This window comes from Bos indicus x Bos taurus, chromosome 25 (genome assembly GCF_003369695.1).
Source record: "Bos indicus x Bos taurus breed Angus x Brahman F1 hybrid chromosome 25, Bos_hybrid_MaternalHap_v2.0, whole genome shotgun sequence".
Taxonomy (NCBI): Eukaryota; Metazoa; Chordata; class Mammalia; order Artiodactyla; family Bovidae; genus Bos; species Bos indicus x Bos taurus.
Genome location: NC_040100.1, coordinates 40,415,578 through 40,436,804, shown reverse-complemented (window position 1 = coordinate 40,436,804; position 21,227 = coordinate 40,415,578). Strand labels below are relative to the sequence as shown.

The window sequence follows — 21,227 nt, the reverse complement described above, 5'->3', positions numbered from 1 at the left end:
AGCTCTTCCTTTGGCCGGGGTGCGGGTCGGGCGTGGTCGGGCGACCAGGACCTGGGCCCGAGAACAGGGCGTCCAGGCATGGCACGCGCCCGGCGGAGGCTTGCGAACCCCTTTCGAGCCCGACACCCGGCTCCACCGCGGCTCGCCCACGTCGGCGTCACCGGGCCACGCCGCGCCGGGCTCCGGCCGGAAGAGGGTACGGCCGGCCGCTTTTCCGGGCCGGAACTTCCGCCTCTCGCGTGACGCCGGGGTGGGCGCTTTACGAAGGCGGACCCGTGGGCGGGACAGAGCTCGGAGGACTGTATTAAAGACCGGACGCTTCCGGTGGCGAGGAGCTGTGGCGGGGCTTGCTGGGATCATGGCGGAGAATCACTGCGAGCTGCTGCCTCCGGCCCCGGGCGGCCTCGGGGCGGGGCTGGGGGGCGGCCTGTGCCGGCGCTGCAGCGCGGGGCTCGGCGCCTTGGCCCAGCGTCCCGGCAGCGTGTCCAAGTGGGTCCGGCTCAACGTCGGCGGCACCTACTTCCTCACCACTCGGCAGACGCTGTGCCGGGATCCGAAATCCTTCCTGTACCGTTTGTGCCAGGCCGACCCCGACCTGGACTCGGACAAGGTGAGGGCCGCGCGGGCCAGTCAGGAGAGTTCGGGTCGCCCTGGTCAGCGGCCCGCCGCACGCCCCCTGCCCCACGCTGAGGAGATCCGCCTCGGCTCCGATCCCCGCGTTCTCTGTCACCAGCTTGACCCAGGTCCGCGACTCCTTTTCTCGGGCCGGGAAAAGAGAGGATGGCGCTGTGGCGCCCACCACCCTCAAGGATCCCCTGCCCGTCCGCCTCTGGGTGCCTCTCTGTCTCGCCCTCTCTGCTCTTCTGTGGAGGAGGTTTTCCAGACCCCCAGACTACTGTGGATCTACTTTCTTTCGTCCCTAGATTCTTTGGCCCCTGGTGCGAACACCTCTTCTCCGTCCCGTGTACTTACTGGCCCTGGAATCTGAGAGCCCCGGTGTTCTCGTCTTCTCACGTTCCAGACGCTTGACTTAACGTTGGTGTGGGGGTTTACGCGGGTGGCCTCTCTTTCCCAGTGACTTGCATTTAGAGAGTTGGTGCTCCATGGTTTTCAGCCGCAACACGCACCCACTCAGCACTCCGAGAAAGTGCCGTCCATAGAGTGCTTTTTCAAAAGGAGGGTTGCTCATATTAAGGGATGGCTTAGGAGTGTTAAGGAAGGGCTAGATAGGAAATTTTTTTCAGTCTTCTAAGTAACCTAGTTTTCTTAGTGCCCTCTCCGAAGGATAGGAATCTCTAGATTGGTTTGCCGATTGTCTTTCATCAGATTAAATGCTCCTATGGTTGTGCAGAAACTATTGTGATGACTACATTTACAAGATTTGTGTGCCTGAAGGAGACTATCTCGAGCTGAACAGCATTGACACTCAGAAAAGGCACTTGGAAGAACAGTTTTTACCTATATTTTTCCTAGTCCACAAGTCTTATTCTAACTTTCCTGTCTTTCACTTGAGCCTACATAATTGCACTTGGCTTGGAGCCTTGCCAGCCCAGCATTTGCCAGGCCTAGGCTTCTCAGAAAGATTCATATCGTCTTCAGGATGCAAAGCCTGACCGACACCATCCTCTGTGTGGCATGACCTTATGATCAGGAAAGGAGAGCTTGAGTTACCACAAAACCACCAGTCATGGGTAGAAATCAGAGTTTGGGCTGCCAGCTCTCCGGTTCCCACCGCCCCACACACACCCTCCCCCGCGGCTGCCCAGCTGTTTCCATTGCGCATTTGACCAAGCTCTCTGCTCTCAGAGAATTGACCTCCCAGAAAATGACAGTCATCTCCAGGATAGAAATAGGCTTTTGTTAGCTGTGATTTTCCTTTTATAGTGTGGGTGTATGTTTTACTGTTTAAGCAGTGAGCCTTAGTGGTCATTCACTTGCATTTCTACTTGAGCCTTTCTGTTTTGTATGCTGAGGCCCATTTTTACATTGCTCTTGTCCATTGGGTTGTTTTGAGGCAGTGCTGTCTATTCAGCGCTGAGACAGTTGATTCAGGGCTGATTAACTATAGTTTGCCTGTTAAGTCAGTTTATCCCTTCATTTTAATATCTCAAGACTACTTAAAAAATTATACTTTATAGTAGTTTTTTGCAGGGGGTAATTTATCAGAGTATAAATTATATCTGTGTTACAGCTGCTCTTTTTCATCTATTTGTAAAGTTGGAATTCAGAACATGAAGGTAATGCAGCAGATACGGTTTCTGTCTCATGAAAGAGTTGATAGTAACTATGAGTTAGCTTTAGCCACAGATGTGAACTTGCCAGAAAGAGTAATGCTAATTCCCTTTAGTCATAGTAGTAGAGTGTTCTGCTTCAAATGACAAAATATATAAGGTCCTCATTCTCCTCAGTTTTCCCCGCTTTGGTTCTGATGAAAGAATGTCCCAGAGATTCACTCTTGGATAACGAAATCCTGAGTAAGGAGTCTGAGGTTGAGGGTGGAGGGAAAGGGGCTCATTTGGAAGAGTGGGATGCTAGCAGTTATCTGCTGGAAGAGAAAACAGGATGTGGATGCACGTGTAAAAATCTGCAAGCCCTGACCTCATAGTTAAGACTGATGGACGCACACCTCAAGGATATTCACAAGGCTGGACGCACCGACTGGAAGATTTCCTGCTGGGCACATTTCTCGTGTTTATTGAGCACTTGGGCTTGCAGAGTAGTGCTTGGGTCGTGTTTGGGTGGGGAGACTTAATAGGGAGGAGTTCCCAGACAAAGGCTGGAATCTTTCAGGAGCCTGATGGGTTCGGAGTTTGTTGGGAGAGTGCCTAGAGCTTGCTATTAAACACAGAATGTCTGGCAAGGACCTCTGTCGGGAAGCCTGGGGGGAAAGGTGGTGTCAGGAGATCTCTGTGGAGGAGTGCTTCGTTCAACAGCGGACAGCCAGGTTGTTAGGGGTGCGGGGAGCCAGGCTGTCTCTGGGCCCCGCTGCTCACTGCTCTCTCGCCTGCTGTTCTGACCTGGGCCCCCGGCGGCCGTGACGTTCTCTCTGCAGTTAGCCCCAGTGCGAGTTCTCACTTCCTCCTGGTGCTTCCCCAGCAGGGCCGGGGCTGCGCCCTTCATTTTGGCCTCTGTTCATCTGCTGTCCTGGGCCATTTTTCTCTGCCCTCTTCCATCAGGAACGGGCCAGGTGTAGCACCTCTTCCAGGAAGTGCTGTGCAAATACCCGGCATGTGATTCACTTGGGCTGTCTCTATTCCACGGTTCCTGGCCCAGTGGCATTGTTGAAAACAGGTTTGAGTTTGTTCAGAGTTAAGTCCGTCCCTGCTTCGGTGGGGAGATGCTTTAGGAATTAAAGGGAAACAGGAAATACTACTTGGTGGTTGGAAGCCACTCAGATTAAATAGGATTTGCAGGGGAGGGGCTTCATTCTCTGCCACTGAGCCAGGTCTGGAGAAAACTGCGTTTCTCATCAGCCTTTGCCCTTCAGCAGGGCCCTTGTCCTAGTTTTGGGGCTGCAGGTGTGGGGGCATCAGGTGGGTCTCTGAGAGGTGGGCCGTCAAGGTGTTCTGATGACATGCTGTATCCTACACAGGTCTTGGCCTGTGCTGACCCCCCAGGTGTTGGCTAGAGTTTCAGGATTAGAACGATAGTGAAAGGAGTTTCACAGACAGGGCTAAGTGATGGGGGTGTGGGTGGAAGGACTATCTTTTAAGCCGCTTGGCAGGAGAAGTGGGGATTACTTAGAGTGAAACGGCAGATTATGTTCTGTGTGACTAAGTCAGAGGCGAAAGGCTGTGAGCGTCGTAGCTCCACCGAGAGGGCTGGGGTGCTGGTGTGAGGCAGGAGCGGCGGTCCCCAGGGGCTGTGCATTTCATCTCACACTTTGCTTGAGTTCTGAGCGCGTCCTCAGCCCTAGCCCCGGGCCTGGCTCAGGCCCCTGGCGGGGGATGCCCCAGTGCAGGGGGTGGCTCACTCGCTGAGGATGCCGCGGTCATCTCTTCACAAGGCCCCTTGGCCCTGACCAGCCCACGCGTCAGAGCAGGGACATCCTGAGAAAGGGCTTGCTTCTAGGGGAGAGCTGCTTCAGGCCAGCGGACTCGGCTGCCAGCCGTCCGAGGGTGGCCAGGAGGAAGTGGTCATCTGCTGCAGAGCAGTTCCTCTTTCTGCCGACGGCTCGGGCGGCCTTCACTCACTCTTGGCCAGCGGGACAGTGACTGGCCTCGGTTTCCAGCAGCGGTCAGAAAGCTGTGGTCCACCTGCCTGTTTTGCAAACAGAGTTGTATGAGAACATAGAGATGCCGGCTCGGGGCTTGGCCATGGCCGCATTCCCCTGGGGTGGCCGTGCTCAACTGCTTTCCGGAGGTGCCCGAGGACCGCAGTCACTGGGCCAACCATCTTTAAACGCGCTGACTCTGCCTGGTACCCAGGGCACAGTCTGCGCAGCCAGGACACCCGCAGGCCACCTCGAGCACAGGACGCTTCCCAGGCCTCCGCTGGGCAGCTCTCCTCAGCCTGCAGAGCGCCCAGCACATTGTGGTCTAGAGTTGGTGGGCTGCGGGGCGTTTTTCACGGTGGCCCACTTAGACTCAGGCCTGACTTTGACTCCACCCACAACCCAACCTGCCCTGATGTGGGTTGGGTTCCTGGACCTCTCTGAGCCAGAGTCCCAGGGGAGTTTGAGGACCAGGGATGCGGGCGTCAGCTCCCCCGCCGGGTGCCCCACACTGCGTCAGCGTCAGCGCAGGAAATAGAGATGGCACTCCCTGGGCTTTATTTACCTCCGCACTTTGTTTTTAGAAAGAATGTCCCAAGAATTTCTCACCTTTCGAACTTGTTTTTTGTTTCCATTTGTCACTTAGACACACTAACTCAACGCGTGCAAACTTCATGCCACTGGCAGAGAGCCCCAGATGCTGGGCCAGCCCCTTGGTGGGGGGTGGGCACTGGGCCCTACAGACCCCCCTGCAGGCCTCCCAAGCTGCCAGTTCTCAGGACAGGCCCTGGGGGTCCGTTCCCAACACTGGGCATTGGGGCTGTACCATGGGGGAGGGACACGGGTTCCCTGCTTACAGGAAACATGATGCCCTTCAGCTTGCAGGGCGCAGCTCCTCTGGGCCGTGTGCCTCTGGGACAGACTTCTGGCCTCAGGGAGGCTGTGTACCCTGCGTCTCTTATCAGGGTCCATTCTGGGGGGCTCTGGTGTCCTCGGGCTGGGCATCCAGGTTCCTGGCCGACTTTGCAAGTCAGGCTTGGCTAGGGCTGGCTCTGCCGCTGAATAGACCAAGGTGGGCTTCTCAAAGCAGTAAGGGAGAGGCAGGCAGGCCTCGGTGAGGACGGGGAGTTGGGCGAGGGTGCAGAGGAGCTGTGTGCCTGCCCTTCGGCCCGGCAAGAAGGGAGAGTGAACTCTGTACCGGCTCCGCCAGCAGGACCGGGCTCAGAGGAGAACAGAGGCTGCCAGGAGCCAGCAAGGCGGTGCCGTGGGGGCCTCAGGAGCAGCGGGTGCGGCATGAGCCTGTGGTGGACATCCTGGCTGCAGTGTCCTGCCTGCCTGCTGTGACTGGCATCCAGGGGACTGGAAACTCCAGGCCTGAGGGGGCCTCGCCTCCAGGCTGGCCGAGGCGCTGGGGAGCTTTGTGCCAGGGACCCTGGGCCCTGTCTGCGGCTGCTTCTCTCCCGTGGTTCCTGCCTGTTTCCATCTCAGGTTGACCTCCTGGTTGCTCACGCTCTCTCTCCCCTCTCCCTCTCCCTCCCCTCTCTCTCCTCTCACTTTCTCTCTCTCTCTCTCCCCTCTCCTCTCTCTCTCTCCCCACCAAGATAAGCAGCGTGGCATCTGTAGGGGAATTCTGTGCAGGTGCTCTGTAACTGGACTGTCTGTAGGCAGGGAAGTACCTGAGCGGTCCGGACAGGTGGCTGCCCCCTTGCCTTTGACAGAAGTGTTCACGGCTGGTGGGTCTCCCCACGGTGTCCTGCTCACGACTGCCCCACACCTGGGTGCCTGGCCCCTGTCTCTGCACACAGTTGATACAGTGTCCGCTCCAAGCGGGCCCGGGTCCTGTGAGCCGTCTCTGCTTGTTCAGGGAGCTTGGTGTGATTCCCCACACCCCCACCCCCGGTGGATTGGTTCTAAGAGAAGAACCAGGAGCCTCCTGTGGGGGTCCTATCACTCACCTGTGGTTTGCTTCTGAGTCAGCGTCACTGGAGTCGTGGGTGTCACCCTAGATTCTGTTCCTAAGCCACATGGTAGGACTGCGAGGCACCTGGGGTTGGGGGCCCAGGGCCCTGCTTCCCCTCCGTTCCCTGCGTGTGCCGCGGGGGTGCCCCTCCACGGTGCGCAGGGCGGCTTGCGGTCAGGGCTGCCGGCTCTCCCACGCTCGTGAGTGCAGCCGCTGCCCCTGCGGGCCTCTGCTCTCTGGCCTCCGTTTCCTCATTTGGAACTGGTAATGCCTCAGGCCTCTTCTAGGTCAGGGACTTGCCATACTGTAGAAAACTTAAGAGAAAAGCAGGCAGAGGTGAAGGTTTTAAGTGACACAGAATCCCTTAAGTGGGTAATTTCAGAGAGAAATGTCTTTCTAATTATGTTGCTTGCACATGTTTGTGCACAGATAACTCCACGCTTTTGCGTTTAGCTCTCAGATGGGGAATTTTGACAGCACACCTTGCGTTTAGCTGGGGACACTCAGCCCCCTTAACTTGTAGCCTCCGGTGGCCGACAGCCACGATCACACTGTGTTTCCTGGTGTGTCTGCTGCAGTTGTGAAGGTGGCTGAGAGGAGCCGGGTACAGTGAGACGGAAACAGGATTCCTCTGTTTACAGTCTCGCCTGAGGGCCCGGCTTCTCCAACGCGTCCCTTATGGCCCTTTTCCTTTTTATGGCCCTGTGCATGGGCGGCTGCCTGCTCTGACCCACAGTGCTTGCTGGCAGGGCGTTCAAACCTGCCTGGACCATGCGGACCGGGCATGGGCGGGCAGGTGCGCTGCCCCCAAACCAGCACCAGGGGCTGGGGTGGGGGTGCATGGGGTGTCCCATCGGGATTCCCCTCCCTGCCTCCCTCCTCTGACTGCAGGTCAGGGGTCCCGTGGGTGCCTGTGGCATGGGCTTCTCCAGAGGAGGGACGCGGGCAGGGCACTCCTGGCTGTGGCCAGGGTGTTGCCTCTGTGGCCCAAGGCCCAGGTTCACTGTTCACTGGAGCCCTCGGCTCAGCCCCAGGCAGGGCGGGAGAGAGAGCAGACAGTGAGAGACGCCTGGTGGGCGTGGCCTCTGTTAAATATTCATGAGAAAGCTCAGCCGTTCTCTCTGTGCCTTTGGGTGGATGTATATTTCAAAGCCAGCACTGCGGAAGCAGGTCACACGCTAACTTGGCGAGAAGAGGGGATAGTCAATTTTTAAAAAGGTTTGTTGAGCAAGCAATCTTAATTCTGGCTCTTTTACAAAAAAATAAAACCCTCAAGCCTCACCACTATAAGAATGTGACACAGGCTTGTTATATAAACTGAGGGCAGGAGAGAGATCCTCGAGTCTTCCTGCCTGTTGTCCGCCTGGCCAGGCCAGGCACACGTCACAAGCTCATCCTCCCGTGAGTTGGTGCTGGGCGGCATTCACCTGCTGCCGACTAGACAGCACGGAGACCACCCTCCCTGTCCTGTGGCTCAGGTGAGCCCGAGGCTGCTGAATCTGGGACGAGGGGTCTTCTCTCTTTCTGTGCTCTGTTTTTATTTCTGCCTTAGGCTGGATGCCCCGGGGCCGCTTACACACAAACAGCGTGAGGGCCCAGGGCCCTGGCGACCCCGGGTGCAACCTAGTCACAGCCCAGGGCACGGCTGCCCTCGCCAGCACAGATGCGCTCCAGCAGCGTGGGCTCCAGCATGGGCTCAGTGCTGGGGGTGCGGCTTCTGCAGAGCTCCTGCCTGTGCGCCTCAAGTGAGCATGTGTGCTCTTCTGGGCAGGGGCCCGTGCGCCTTGGTAGAATGAGCACTTCCCCCACACTGCTGCTCAGCCTGTCCTGACTCTGGAGTCTCGACCTTGTTTCTTAAGGAAGCCCTTCCGATCAGAACAGGTGCTCGCAGAGAGACTGGGCCCAAGAGCTGTGTGGGGCCCACGAGGAGGCCGCCGAGAAGACTCCTCAGGTCCGTCCTGGAGAGGCGGGCTTGTCGCTGCCAGGAGCTGGCCACTTCCCTGCAGCATCTCAGGGTGCCTGGGGCCTGCACTTCCAGGGCCAGGTTGGGGGATTTCCCTCCCCGGAGTGGGTGCAGGGCCGGCGTGGCAGCCGCTGGACTGAGTGTCCCGCCCTCAGCTGGTGACGCTGCAGGGGAGACACATGGAGTGTCAGGGGCCCCTCTGAAGCCCACTCCGGCTGGCCCCAGCCCCTGGAGGCCAGCTCAGGCAGTGGGTCCTGGGACCCTGGGGAGCTGGCACATGTGCCCTGAGGGTGGGTAGGTGCCCAGCTCCGGGCAGCCGTGCTCTGGCATGGAGGCAGTCGAGATAGAAAACAGTAGAAGTACACGGAAGGCATGCGTCCTCACATCCCCTGGTCCATCCCGGAGGCCGCCTTTGCTCCTCATGGACTCGACGGAAAACCCTTGAGGCCTCCAGATTTACTGCACGAAATTCCGGGCTCTATGCGCACGAGGGAGAAGGGGGCCCTCGCACAGCACGTTGCCTCACAGTTGAGAGTGGCTCTGGCACCCTTGGGCTCACCATGTCCAGGAGGCTCAGGGGCTTCTACTGCACCCCCTCCTACCGTGAGCACCCTGACACTGCGCTGGAGACTCGGCCCGTCAGCCGCCCCTGCGTCCTCCATGGCCCTTGCCTCCAGGACCTCAGCCTCATCCCGGCAGGCACCTGCTGGACAGGGAGGCCAGCCCCACGCTTCCTAACTTAAGAGTCACCTGCTTGTCTCAGCGGAGTCCTGGGGCCCTTGGCCCAGGTGCAGAGGGAAGGGGGCTCCTGTGAGGGGAGGAGCCGGCAGCCCTGCTGGATGGCAGCCTGGGCCAGGTCGCACTCAGCAGACCAGAGAGCAGTGGACACGGTGTCCTGGAAGAGGCGGGGCCGTGGCCTTCTGTGGACCCCAGACTCTTGTCCTTGGCACAGACCCTGCCCCGCCTCTGCACCGAGGGCTGCCACAGGCCTCCACTGGTGCGCCCACGAATGGGCACCACAGCCTCCCCTGTGCCAGGGCATGTGTGTCCACCTCCGTCAGCCACGCCTGGATGGCGCTGAGCTGACGCCAAAGGCCTGCCTCGGGCAGCGAGGCATCAGAAAGATACTGGCCCTGCGGGGGGGCAGGGCCCACCAGGTCCGGAGGGGCGCCTTCTGAAGACAGGCCCTGGAGACGCCGCCTATCGGGGAGGGGTCCTCAGTGGTCAGTCACGGGGAAGCTCTGTTCCCTGAGCCTGGGACCCCACCCCAGTCCTGCCCAGGGAGGAGCCCCGAAATGAGCAGGGCGGCCATCAGCCTCTGTGCCGGGGAGAGAGTGGGGTCACTAGAGGGCGGGCCTGACTGAGCGAAAGGTGATCCCGCCTCAGGAGTCCTGGGAGCTGAGCAGAGAGGTCTTGTGCATGGCACCCCTGCCTCTGAGTGGCGGTCACCTTGCTGCCACAGAGCTGAGACTCGGTTTCACCTGCAGTGGTGACGGGTCAGGGCCAGAAGCCGCGGGTGGCTGAGGTAGGCGAAGCTGCTTGGGGTCCCCTGAAGTGCCACAAGCGCTGACGCGCCAGTTGTGGGTGAGACCCCTCTAGCCGTGGCCTGGTGGCCAGCTGCAGAAACCACCCTGTTGTCTGGGCTCAGCTTGTCTCTTGCTCTCTGCAGGATGAAACAGGTGCCTACTTAATCGACAGAGACCCCACCTACTTTGGGCCCGTGCTGAACTACCTGAGACATGGGAAGCTGGTCATTAACAAAGACCTGGCAGAGGAAGGTGAGTCGGAGGGGGAGGGGCAGGCGGTGGGGGCCCTCCAACCCTGGGAGCGGAGCCCCACTCCTTCCCCAGCTCCCTCCCGAGCAGATGCTCGTCTCAGGCCCAGCCTGCCCGCTGGGGGCTGCGGCTCTCTCACTCCCTGTCCTTCGGGGAGGGCGGCTCTGGCTCGGGGCCCGCTGCTCTCTGGGGGTCCTGGCTGACACTGCCTGGGGGCCACGCCCCTCCTGGGGTCCCCGGGATCGCCCACCCTGGGTCTGCTCCCCTCCGGGGCAGCCCGGCCGCTGGCTCTGTGTTCTGCCCGTGTCTGCAGACACCGGCCATGCTCCGGCTCCTGGCATGGAGCCAGGTGTCCTGAGAGCCCAGGGCTCGGCCCCGTTTTGCTTGTTAAGCTGTGCCCACTCCCTCCTTCATTCTGGCCCATCTTGCTCCTGTGACCACCTGTCTGCATCTTTTTCTGCAGCATCTATTTAGTGTATACATGTGTGTTTTTGTCTGTTTTATGTGTGCATGGGCCTTGGGTTCACTGCGGGGCAGAGACAGCATTTATTTGATCTGGTGGAAATTAGTTATTTTTCTTTATCCTAGGGGTATTGGAGGAAGCGGAATTTTACAATATCACCTCACTAATAAAACTCGTCAAGGACAAAATTAGAGAGCGAGACAGCAAAACATCACAGGTGAGATGGGTGACTGGCACCAGAACCCTTCCGAGACCTGCTTGGTGACGTGGCTCACTCCCTTCTCCCAGCTGACCAGTTCCTCTGGAGCTGTCCTTGTGCCCTGCCTTGCCCTCCGGGCGCCTCTCGCAGTGCCTGCCAGCTGGCGCCCTGGCCAGTGAGGAGAGGCAGAGGACAAGCAAGAGGCTTCCATGGGCCTCTGTGTGTGTAGCCGTCTCGGGGCGGGTGTTGCAGGCAGAGCTCCGCAAGTGCAAAGGTCCTGTGGTGGCCAACTCCTTGGCCCACTTGGAAGGCTTGCGGGGAGCCTGGGGGAGCCGGCAGTGGGCTGGTGCTGACGGGGATGGGGGTGGGGGTGTAGGCAGAGCAGGCTTGGCTCTGATCGGGAAGGAAGGGCTCAGTGGACAGCTCTTGATGCTGACCCTGTCCCAAGGGCATGGAGTCCACATGGGACCTGTTTGCACTTGGCCACGGTCAGCCGTGCTGGAGCTGGCACGGGCACTCCACTGCCTGTTGGGCTAGTGCGTTTTGAGGCAGCTGTCTGACACCTTCCCCGAGGCAGGCTCCTGAGGGTCTCGGCAGTGGTCCTGTCGTGGTGCCAGGCTCTGCGGTGGCTGCAGAGTGCAGCCCCTGCCTGGGCCCCCACCCAGGGCTGCTGTGCACGCTTTCCCTGAGAGCCGGAGTTCCTAAGAGTCTCCACCCTCTCACCGCCCTGCCACTGCCTCCCAAGCCGGGCTTCCCCCCAGGGCCCTGCAGCCCCAGGGCTGGCACTCTCGGCCTCTCTGAAGAGCTTGCTGAGATCGGCCGTTCCAGGTGGCTGGTCAGGGACTGGGGGAGGGCAGGTGATGCGGCCACAGGCCCCACAGTCATCTCTGGCCAGTGTGCGGCCTGGCTCCCTGCTGCCAGCCCCCTCAAAGACAAAGCCCGTGACTGGGCCGGCTCGGCCCTCTGTGCCTGTGCCGTCACACCCCCCACCCTGTGGGGACGTGGGCGAGGCCCGCACGGGCGGGGCAGCGCTCAGCGCCCTCCATGTGTCCCCAGTGAAGGCTCTTTGGGCCGTGTGGGGACCAGAGCACTGGGGCTGCGACCCCGTCCCTGGGGTGGCGTCAGGGCAGAGCTCTGGCAGTGCGGCCCGGGCTGGGAGTGGAGCTGGGTGGAGTTTGGGGTGGGGGTGCACAGACAGGAAGGCCCACGGGCTCCTGTCCGAGCCACGTGCTCAGCTGAGCGCTGTCTTCCGAGGGCGGGGCCCAGGCCAGTCCTGCTGCTGGGGTCAGACGTTTGGTAAGGCTCCTCAGGGCGCAGGCAAGGCTGCCTTCATGTGTTTGCATCCAGCCACAGGTGTTCTCGGGTTTCAGGAACATGACTCATTTTATTTTGGAATTTAGAAATAGAAATATTTTTGGAGGCGGATGGGGAAGCAGAAGACAGTAGCTGTTCCAGCATGTTTGTTTTCTTTGGTGTTCCTGTGGGCGTCACGACCTGGGCTGAGAGGTGGGCGGGACTGTGGGCCTCCCCGGGGCCCGGGGCTGTCCCCGGCTTGGCCTCGGCGTGGGAACACTCCCCCGTGTCTGCTCTTGCAGGTGCCGCTGAAGCACGTGTACCGTGTCCTGCAGTGTCAAGAGGAGGAGCTCACGCAGATGGTCTCCACCATGTCCGATGGCTGGAAGTTCGAGCAGGTAAAGGCCTCTGAGCCTGCAGGGCAGTGAAGCTGCTGATTACCAAGGCCCTGCCCAGTGCTCAGGGCAGCCGGCCCCAGGGACCAGTAATGAGGCGTCAGGCGGCCTGCAGTTCCTGGAAGCTCGGTCCCCAGAGTGTCCCCCGTGCCTCTCACCAGCAGCAACCTGTGCCAGCCCAGGCTGGATCGTCGTGGGCGCGGGGCTGGTGGCGGCAGGAGTCGGTCTTAGGGTCCCACTGTCCAGTCTTCACTCCACAGTTATCTTTCCTCGTCCACTCACTTCTTTGTGGTACGACTGTTCCCTGGGCTTCTCTGTGGCATCTCTACATATGTGCGTAGAGATGTGCTTGTGTGTGTATACGTGTGTCCTTGAGTATATACATGTGTGTGCTTATGTGTGTACTTGTGTACCCGTGTGTGTACATGTGTGCACGTGTACACCTGTGTCCTTGTGTATATACACGTGTGTGCATGTGTTTTTGTGTGCCTGTGTGTATATACGTGTGTGTGCTTATGTGTGTGCATGATTGTGTGTGCCCATGTGTATCTGTGTGCATGTGTGTACTTACGTGTGTATCTCTGTGCGTGTGTGTATCTGTGTGTGTGCATGTGTGTACCTATGTGTGTTTCTGTGTGTGTGTACGTATGTGTGTATGTCTCTCTGTATGTGTGTATCTGTGTGTATGTATCCGTTCTTATGTATATAGGTGTGTGTGTATATGTGCATATCTGTGTGTGTATGTTTATGTGTGTGTGTGTGTGTCCGTCCTTGTGTGTATAGGTGCGTGTGTGTATCTCTCTGTGTGTATGCGTGTGTGTGTCCATCTGTGTGTATGTGTGTATATCTGTGTGTGTGTCCGTCCTTGTGTGTATAGGCGTATGTGTGTGTATATCTGTGTGTGTGTGTGTTCATCCGTGTGTGTGTGTGTATATCTGTGTGTGTATGTGTGTATATTTGTGTGTATGTGTGTTTGTCCTTGTGTGTATAGGTGTGTGTGTGTGTATCTGTGTGTGTCCATCTTTGTGTATATGGGGGGGGGGGTGTGTGTATCTGTGTGTGTGTCCTCCACCCCCCACCCCCTGGCCTGTGTCCACCTCGGCCCCCCAGGCCGTTGGTGCTGCTGTAGGCACCAGGGCCCTTCCTGGGGGGCTGCCCGGCGGGCTCCTGCCCTGTCCTGCCCGTGACTGAGCAGCGCTGCTGACTCTGGCCGACCCAGCTGCTCGCTTCATCAGCAGGCCCTGGCCAGGACCACAGGGAGAAAGGACGAGAGCTGAGTCACTTCCTCCCACCCACCTGCTGCCCCGTCCAGAGCACTCTGACGGTCCCGCGGGCACATTGCCCCTCGTGCCAGGGGCCTGCAGTTCGTTACCTGGGGGCCTCTGCCCACGGCCAGGGTGTCCTATGAGTAGCCGGCGCCCCCACAGGCTCAGTGTCCCTGTGCCTGTGTCTCAGGCTGAGACTCTGAGGTTTGACCTCACAACCCCATGACCCCGCTGGCCCCTCTGGCTCCTCAGAGTGTCCCCTGGAGTAGACTACCCAAGGGAGAAGTTAAAGGGCTCCCGGCATCTCTCCTGGTTAAGGTGACCCCTTTCGGGGGTATTTTGAAATAATCACACTGTTCTTGGTGCCCCTGTGAATCGTCATGAAAGGTGCCGGCTCAGCCCTCCTCAACCGCTCCTCGGTCAGCAGCCCCAGCGTGAGGAAGCCCCAGTCCTGGCTTCCCCGAGGGGCTCGCCCTCGAGTGTGCTCACGCACGTGTGCTCTGGCCCATGCTCACGGACAGGGCAGAGCACTGTAGCCCCCTCCTGGGCCCGGCTCTGAGGGGCCCCCAGCGCCCTGCCTGCTCGCTGCCAGCTCCAGCGCCACACTCCCCTCCCTGGTCACTGCTTGTCCCCTGTGGGCCCAGCCAGGACCCCCCAGAGGAGCTGGATGCGCAGCACAGGAGGCCCGTCCCGCATGGCTGTGTGTGTGTGTGTGTGTGTGTGTGTGTGTGTGTGTATGCGCGTGTGCGCGCATGCATCTGAGCCTGAGCCTAGACCTTTGGAGACGGGGTTTTCAGTAAGTTCATAAAAAGTCTCTCGACTGAACCCTGTCCCTAGCTTCTTCGGCTGGGTGTCTCCGAAGACTTCCCTCCCGGTGGGCTGGTCCTGAGCTGGGGGCAGCTCTCAACCCATGTCCCACTGGCCCTCTCTCCCCCAGCTGGTCAGCATCGGCTCCTCCTACAACTATGGCAGCGAGGACCAGGCTGAGTTCCTGTGTGTGGTCTCCAAGGAGCTGCACAACTCGCCACACGGCCCCGCCAGCGAGCCCAGCGAGAAGGCCAAGGTGGGTGCACCATGCCCGCCGCCCGCCGGGCTGGCTCCCTCCTTCCCGCGTCGCCGCTCACCGTCGTCCCTGTGCTGCAGCCTCGCGGGCTTCGCGGCCGCCCGCTCACCCTGTGCATCTGCTCTGTTGTCCCTCATTTTCCATAGGCATGTCGGAAGCGAAACTCGGGAACAGAGGGTGCAGACGTCCCTGGGCCGTGGGCCGTGGGGTTGCTGGACACCCAGGCCCCCGCCCTCACTGCCCCTGCCCACGGCCTGCTCCTGAAAGTGCCCTCCTTGGTGGGGGCTGCACTTCTTGATGTTTTCCTGGGGACGGGACGTTGAGGCTGCAGGGCAGGGCCTCTGTCCCTGGTGTGGGGGTAGACGGGGCAGATCTGGTAGGTGTGTGATTCTTCAACTCCACGGAGTACGCTCTTGGCGTGGCACCAGCCCCTCCCTGTGGGCCATCGGGCACTTCTCCCCAGAGCAGCTCAAGTGCGGCCACGGTGAAAATGGACAGGGTGGTTGCTACCCTTGCCTGGAGGTGACGGGTTCTAACGGCATGTCTTCTGGGCTCGTCCCGGGTCAGGACTCCAGATGTGTCTGTCAGTGCAGAGTCCAGCATCAGTATGGGCAGGACTTCCGAACCTGTGGGCCAAGCGGTGCCTGGACGACCCTGCAGCCAGCTCCGGGGGCCCAGGGCTCCGTGGCGGCCAGCCCGTGAGGCCAGGCCCACAGACGGCCCTGGGGGAGGCTCAGGTGCCCGTCAGAGGTGCTCTAAGGGGGTATGGGAAAGGCCTGAGTCGGAAGGGCTCTACCTGATGATGTAAAACTGGGGCTCCCCGGCCTTCCCCACACGCTTGCCCAGGGGCACCCCGTCTGCTCTGGGCCTAGAACTGTTGCTGGGAGCCTTTCAGGGTCTTCCTTGGAGGTGTAGGCTCGGGACGGACCACAGGGTCAGCACGCCCACAGTCCGTGGTGACCGTGCCCCTCCTCCTCCAGGGCTGCAGGCACCTCCTCGCCAGGGGCTCTACCAGGGTCCGGAGGTGAGGAGTGCTGATGCCCTGCCTGGGGTGGGGCTTCGGGCTCAGAGTCGGCCCACCTCCCCAGAGCCCCAGCCTCTAGAGGAGCCTCGTCTCCCTGAGTGTTTGCAGGGCTCTTTGTAAGTTGTCTATTTTTAGCAGCTTTTATTTCTGAACTTGAAAAATTCGCGTAGCCGAGCTCCCCAGGCAACCATCAGGCTCATCTCCCTCAGGTGCTTTTCAGCTGCGGGAGGACGAGTCTGTGCCGCCGGAGCTCCGGGCGTGACCCCAGATCCCTTTGCCAGTGGAAGCGCGGCCTTGTTTCTCTCTCCAGAAATACCTGGTCCTGGAGTGTGGTCACCACAGTAGCTTCTAAATGGGGGCGGTAGCAGAGGGGGCCTCAGAGCTATGGGAAGCCATGGGCGCCAGGTGGGGTGTCGTCGGGGGCGCCTGTGTGTGGCCTGGTGGGAGCAGTGCCGTGAGCTCCAGGGGCCCCGTCATGATTGCCCCTCCCTGGGCCGCGGCTGGAGCTGGCCTCCCCCACACACACGTCTCGGGAGAAGTGACCTGAGAGAGTGGGGGCGGGGCAGCCGGACAAGGGGCCCAGGTGCCGGGGTCAGGCATGCGTTGCACAGGAAGCTCAGAGCGGGTGTGGGGCGGAGGCCAGAAAGTGGGCCCCTGGAGTTCACAGAGGTGCCCCTGGGGCCACGGGGCCCTGCCCCCAGGCACGCACCCCCAACCTATGTCCAGCCAGTCTATGGGTCTTGGTTAGGTAGACATGATTGATCCATGGATCAGTGATCGATCGCCCATGTGCCTGATCGCAGCCTCCAGCCCCCTGGCCAGCTGACCCCACCCTGTGTCCTGGAGGTCATGGCCTCCCAGGAGCTGAAGGTAACGGCCAGGTTCTGGGCCTGGCCCAGTGCTTCACAACGTGGAGGGAAGGAGAACTCTGCAGCCTCAGGGACCCAGGGACAGCGTGGCTCGCTCCACTGTGGCCAGCATGGCTGCTCCGAGGAGTCTGGCCCGTCTGGGTGGGCTCCCTTGCCCCCGCCCTGCCCGCACTGAAGGGTGGGCGCCCCCCGCCCCCCACCCCGCCTGCACTGACGCGCCCTCTCTTCTTCTCCTCCCTGCCGCCCGCCATGTGCTGAGCCAGAGTGACGACGAGGACACGGGTCCTGGTGACAGTGACTCAGATTAAGTGTAAATGTCACGGTGAGCCTGCCGCCCTCGAAACTGACCATGCGCCTGTGCCTCCTTGAGCCCCGCCTCCCACGCTGCATCTGCCCCGCACCTGTAGTTGACAGAGGCCCTTCCGTGTTCAGTACCCGCGCCGATCTGTCCGGGAGCGGGGCTCTGTGTCCCCCGAAGGATGCCCACGTTGGGGTGGGACCTTGGCCAGGGCCCCCGGGCGCTGTGTGTATCTGCCTGGGGGTGCAGCTGGGCCTCGGGCCTGTGCCTCCCGGGGACACGCAGCCCCAGCTTCACGGTCTCCCCACCCTGTCCCAGCCACCCCCTGGCTCAGGGCTGAGGAGTCAGTGTTGTGCCTCGGAGGGTGGGCCCTGATGCCCTGCTCCCTGCGCCTCATGAGGCTTGCTGGTGGACAGGGGTCTGTGCCAACCCTCCAGTTGGCCATTTTGGGAGACCCTGGGGTGCCCCTCAGCCCTGCTGCTCATCAGGCCCCTGCTTCCTCCTGGCCAGAACCCGATCAGCAGGGAGCGCCAGGCTTGCCCCCTCGCATTGCCAGCGGAAGTGGAGCTCAGAGGGGCTGGGCGCCAGCGTCGCCCAGGGTCCCCCAAGCCCTGAGGTCTGGTCTGGGGGCATGGGCCAGGAATGGCTTCTTCGTTGTTACTGGTGGTTTTTCTGGTGGTTGTACGAGTACATAATATCCTCAGTGTGCCTCTTGACCTGGAGATTGTGTGGTGTCTGCCGCCTGGCCCTTTGAGCAAAGTCTGCAGGGCCTGGTCTGGGCCCGTGCAGCACGGGCTCCAGCTGTCGTTTTAAACTTTGCAGCGGCCACGTGGACCAAGAAAAGGGACATGCGGAATAGATGCGATGACCGTTAGCTGTGACGGTCCTGACACTCGTTTCTCACTTCCCTCTTCTCAGCCTGAAGTCAGGCGTGCAGTTTGCGGGTAGGGCCCGCCTCAGCTTGGAGTGACCGCCCCTTTGGGCTCAGCTCAGCCTCAGCCCGGCTGGAGGTGAACCGCAATGGGGGTGCGGGAGCACAGAGGAGCCAGCCTCCCGGAGGAGGCGGGGCTTCTATCAGCACCACCCCCGTTACGGCTGTCACGGGTGCCTGCAGGAGACCCTGACTCCGGGTGTGGATCGCTGGGGGTGCTGCCCTGGACCTGGACCGGCCCGGCCCTCGGGGGCCCTACCATGTACCGGGCTCCGCCTGCTCTGTTCCCGCGAGCTGGCTCAGGCCTTCTTGCCAGCGGCGGCTGAGGTGAGAGCCCGTCTGGGTAGACGGGCTGTGCCCGCCACAGCTCCCAGGCGAGGTCTCTGCCCTCATGTGCAGACAATACTGGGGCTCCAGCTGCAGCGGGCTGCTCCCTCCCGCACGGTCCCTCACTCCCAGCCCGCTCGACCTTCCCATGTCTCAGTCCTGCAATCTCAGATGCCCGCTGCCCTGCTGGACTCCATGGAGTGGGTGGCTCGCGGCCCCCCAGACTCCAGCTTTTCCTTCAGACTGCCATGGGGCCAGGGCCGCAGGCCCTCCTGAGATCGCCCCAGGTCTTATTCTCAGGCCACGTCCCCGTCCAGGCCTTTCCCAGTGAGCAGGCAAGTCCAACTTGGGGGCCTGCCCCGTCCAGCCTGAGGAGGGGCCCTCAGCCCGTTGCACCCCCAGCCCGGCAGAAGGTGCACCTCCCTGGCGGCTGGTGGTAGGCAGGGCAGGAGGGCGGCCTGGAGGCCTGGAGCTGTCGGACGCCATGGCAGGCGGGGGCTGTCGAGGTGGGCTGGACAGCTGGAACTTCTCCTGAGTCACTGGAGCACGCCCGCGGGACGTGAGAGGCTGCTGCAGGCGGCTGTGCCGGTGGGGAGCCCCTGGCCTTGAGACCGCAGTCTGCCCGTGCCCGCAGGGCCTCCCCTGACCAGCCTCCGTGTGAGCTCACCCTCCCAGGCGCGGCCCGAGCTCGGGGGATCCAGGGCTCAGCACCTCTTCTCAGGGCCGTATCTCTCTCAGCTCCGAAACACAAGTGGAAAGTGCCCCCAGGAGGCCTCTTTCGCTGCCAGTGAGGTCACAAGGAAGGTCATCTTACTGCTCTGGCCTGGGCTGGGTCGGCCTGGCTGGGCAGTGGCCTTCTTGTCCTGGTACCTGGGGTCAGGGATGTGTCCCAGAGCCCTGTCTGGTTACAAGGAGGGAGCCGGCCCCCCAGGCCAAGGGTCTGGTTACAGAAGACAAGACTCAGCCAGGCAGTGTGTGGACGAGGGGGTGACAGGGCAGGCCTGGGGGGCCAGGTGGAGGGGTGTGGTTTGCAGTGGGGCATGGAAGGAAAATGAGGGCCGGTTGGGTGGGGGCCCTGGTCGCACACCTGTGTCTTCCACCTGGACCAAGCTGAGCTGGAGAGAAAATCAAGGTTTGGGGGCAGTTAACCCCTAGGTGGGCGCTGGCACCCTTGGGAGGGGGGAGCCTCCCACCCTTGGGAGGCCATTGCGGGAGATGCGGCTGGGGTCCTCTGGGCCTTGGTGAGGAACTGTCCCCCGGGGCCGCGCTGGTGAGTCTCAGGCGGCCCCGGAGGCGCCGTGGAGACAGGCCTGCGACTGCCTCGAGTGTGGTCACTCGGTGGTTTCCCGCAGCCTCCACGTGTCCATTGCTTCCTGGGCCGCAGGCCGCAACGCTGCCTTTCTGTTCACGGCCTGAGTCCTCACTGTCTGCCTTTGGCATTTTCAGATTTTGCAAGAACGGGGTTCGAGGATGTGAGGAACACACTGTTGAAGCTGAAGAGACGTTTTACCTTTTCCCAAGACGCAATGATCCGCCACGTCGAGGAAGCTTGGCCATGAGAAGAAACCTGCTTTTGACAATTTCTCTAGAGATCTGGGTGTGAATGCTTTTTTTGCCTCTGAGGTGGGTGGTGAGAGACGGGACCAGCTGTCCGAAGCCAGGCGTCACTGCTCGCAGGCAGCTCCTGCTGGGCGGGCATCTCTGCGGGACCTCCGCTCGGCTTCCCAAGTGCCGCTCGGGCCCGAGGCAGGGCTCCTGAACTGGCCCTTACATCACCGAAGATCATTTCAAGGACTGTGTTCTTGGTGCTACATAAACAGTCTGTAGTGGAGCCTGGGCCTTGCTGGTAGGAGGGTGGGCACAGTGCCCCGGGCTCTGGGTGCCCTCTGACCACCCTGGTCCTTGGGGCAGGGGGTCTGCTGTGCCTCCCAGACGTGACGGCTTGGTGGTCTCTCCCGGCCTCCGCATGTTCACTACTTCCTGGGCCTGACCCGGCCAGGCCGACCCAGGCTTCTCCGTTTGTAGTTTCCAGACGAGACCGTGGCGTCCTTTCTTTCCCCGTATGGACAGACTGCCAGTGCTTTCGCTTCCTAGAGGCGCCTGAAAGTGCTGCTGCCTTTTGGGCGGACCTGTCCCCTCACTTAAAGGGAGGGACGAGTTTGCCTCGTCTGGCCCGCCCGGGGGCGCGGGGGCAGCCGGCGCCCCGCAGTGCCTTGCTCTCGCCTGGGCTGGAGGGCGGGGCGGGAGGCCTGTCCACAGGCTCCTGGAGCTGAGACTCCAGGCCACGCTGGAGGTCGGGTGTTGACAGCGCACACGGACAGCCTCTGCCGGCTCACGCGCTCGTGTAACTATGCAGTTCTCTGACATTTCTGGGGCGCTGGGGAGGAGCCTGCATGGCCAGCCCCTGCCTGACGCTGGAGCTGCCGGATCGGATTCCTTTGAGGACGGCTGTCTGCGCGCTTTGAGAGCTGACCTTCCCCAGCGGGTCGGGGACCTGTGCCCCCCATCCCGTCCGGACGCCAACCTTCCTGGCTCCAGACGCTACCGGAGGCTTCTCGCCTGCCCCTCTTCTCCTTTGCCAATATTACCTGATGAACCAAGTTCTCCAGCACTAGGACTTACCTCCTTTTGTAAGGTCTCTTGTGCGTGGTTCAGCGTTTTTGGCTTCACACTGACCTTTCCATGGGCACACTCGGCCCCGAGACCCTCCCTCCCCTTGGAGCCTCGGGGATACCGTGGGGCGCCGCTGACTGCTTCGCGTCGTTTGATTTGTGACCTTGAGATAATAGATAGGCTTGTGGTTTGTTTGTTTTTTTAATTTAAAGATATTAAGACTTAATTCACTAAAATTTATTCTAAGGGGATATTTATACTTTTGTACTTTTTTAGGTATCCGTATTTTATCACCTTACAGTTTAATGCCTAAGTTTCCCCTGAAAATAGCAAATAAAATTGTGTATTTATGACTGAGCAGAACAGCTGTTAGTGTCTTAAAGTGTACGGAAGAGCCGCTGCCGTGGAAGCACCACCTTGGGCTCATGGCAGCTCTGCTGGCTGCCTGGGTCCCTGTCCAGTCTGACCCCCACCCCACGGCCCGGCCAGCCCTCACCGCCTCACCTGGTTCTTGTGGAATTGTTTAAAAAGTGCCGATGCCACACTGAGTCAAGCATGTGCGCGTGTCTCTCCCTG

The 21,227-nt window shown here is 60.7% G+C and overlaps 1 protein-coding gene across 2 annotated transcripts; it reads left to right on the top strand.

Annotated features, from left to right (window-relative positions):
- The first annotated feature begins 318 nt into the window (after positions 1–318).
- On the top strand, positions 319–21,014 carry KCTD5 (potassium channel tetramerization domain containing 5). 2 transcript variants are annotated; one of them, XM_027527594.1, is made up of 7 exons: positions 319–610; positions 9,806–9,914; positions 10,500–10,591; positions 12,169–12,264; positions 14,464–14,589; positions 16,746–16,804; positions 19,485–21,014. In XM_027527594.1, exons 1-6 carry the CDS (start codon positions 359–361, stop codon positions 16,788–16,790), a joined length of 720 nt encoding a protein of 239 aa, XP_027383395.1. In that variant the 5' UTR covers positions 319–358; the 3' UTR covers positions 16,791–16,804; positions 19,485–21,014. The 2 variants fall into 2 exon arrangements, with proteins under 2 accessions (XP_027383395.1, XP_027383396.1); XM_027527595.1 differs by lacking the exon at positions 16,746–16,804 and having other exon boundaries at positions 323–610.
- The last annotated feature ends 213 nt before the right edge of the window (positions 21,015–21,227 follow it).

Excerpts from the sequence above, each read along its gene's own strand:
- KCTD5 (XM_027527594.1), top strand. The coding sequence starts at position 359 with ATGGCGGAGAATCACTGCGAGCTGCTGCCTCCGGCCCCGGGCGGCCTC. Across the intron at positions 10,592-12,168 it reads GAGACAGCAAAACATCACAG|GTGCCGCTGAAGCACGTGTA; the intron begins GTGAGATGGGTG and ends CTGCTCTTGCAG. Across the intron at positions 12,265-14,463 it reads ATGGCTGGAAGTTCGAGCAG|CTGGTCAGCATCGGCTCCTC; the intron begins GTAAAGGCCTCT and ends TCTCTCCCCCAG.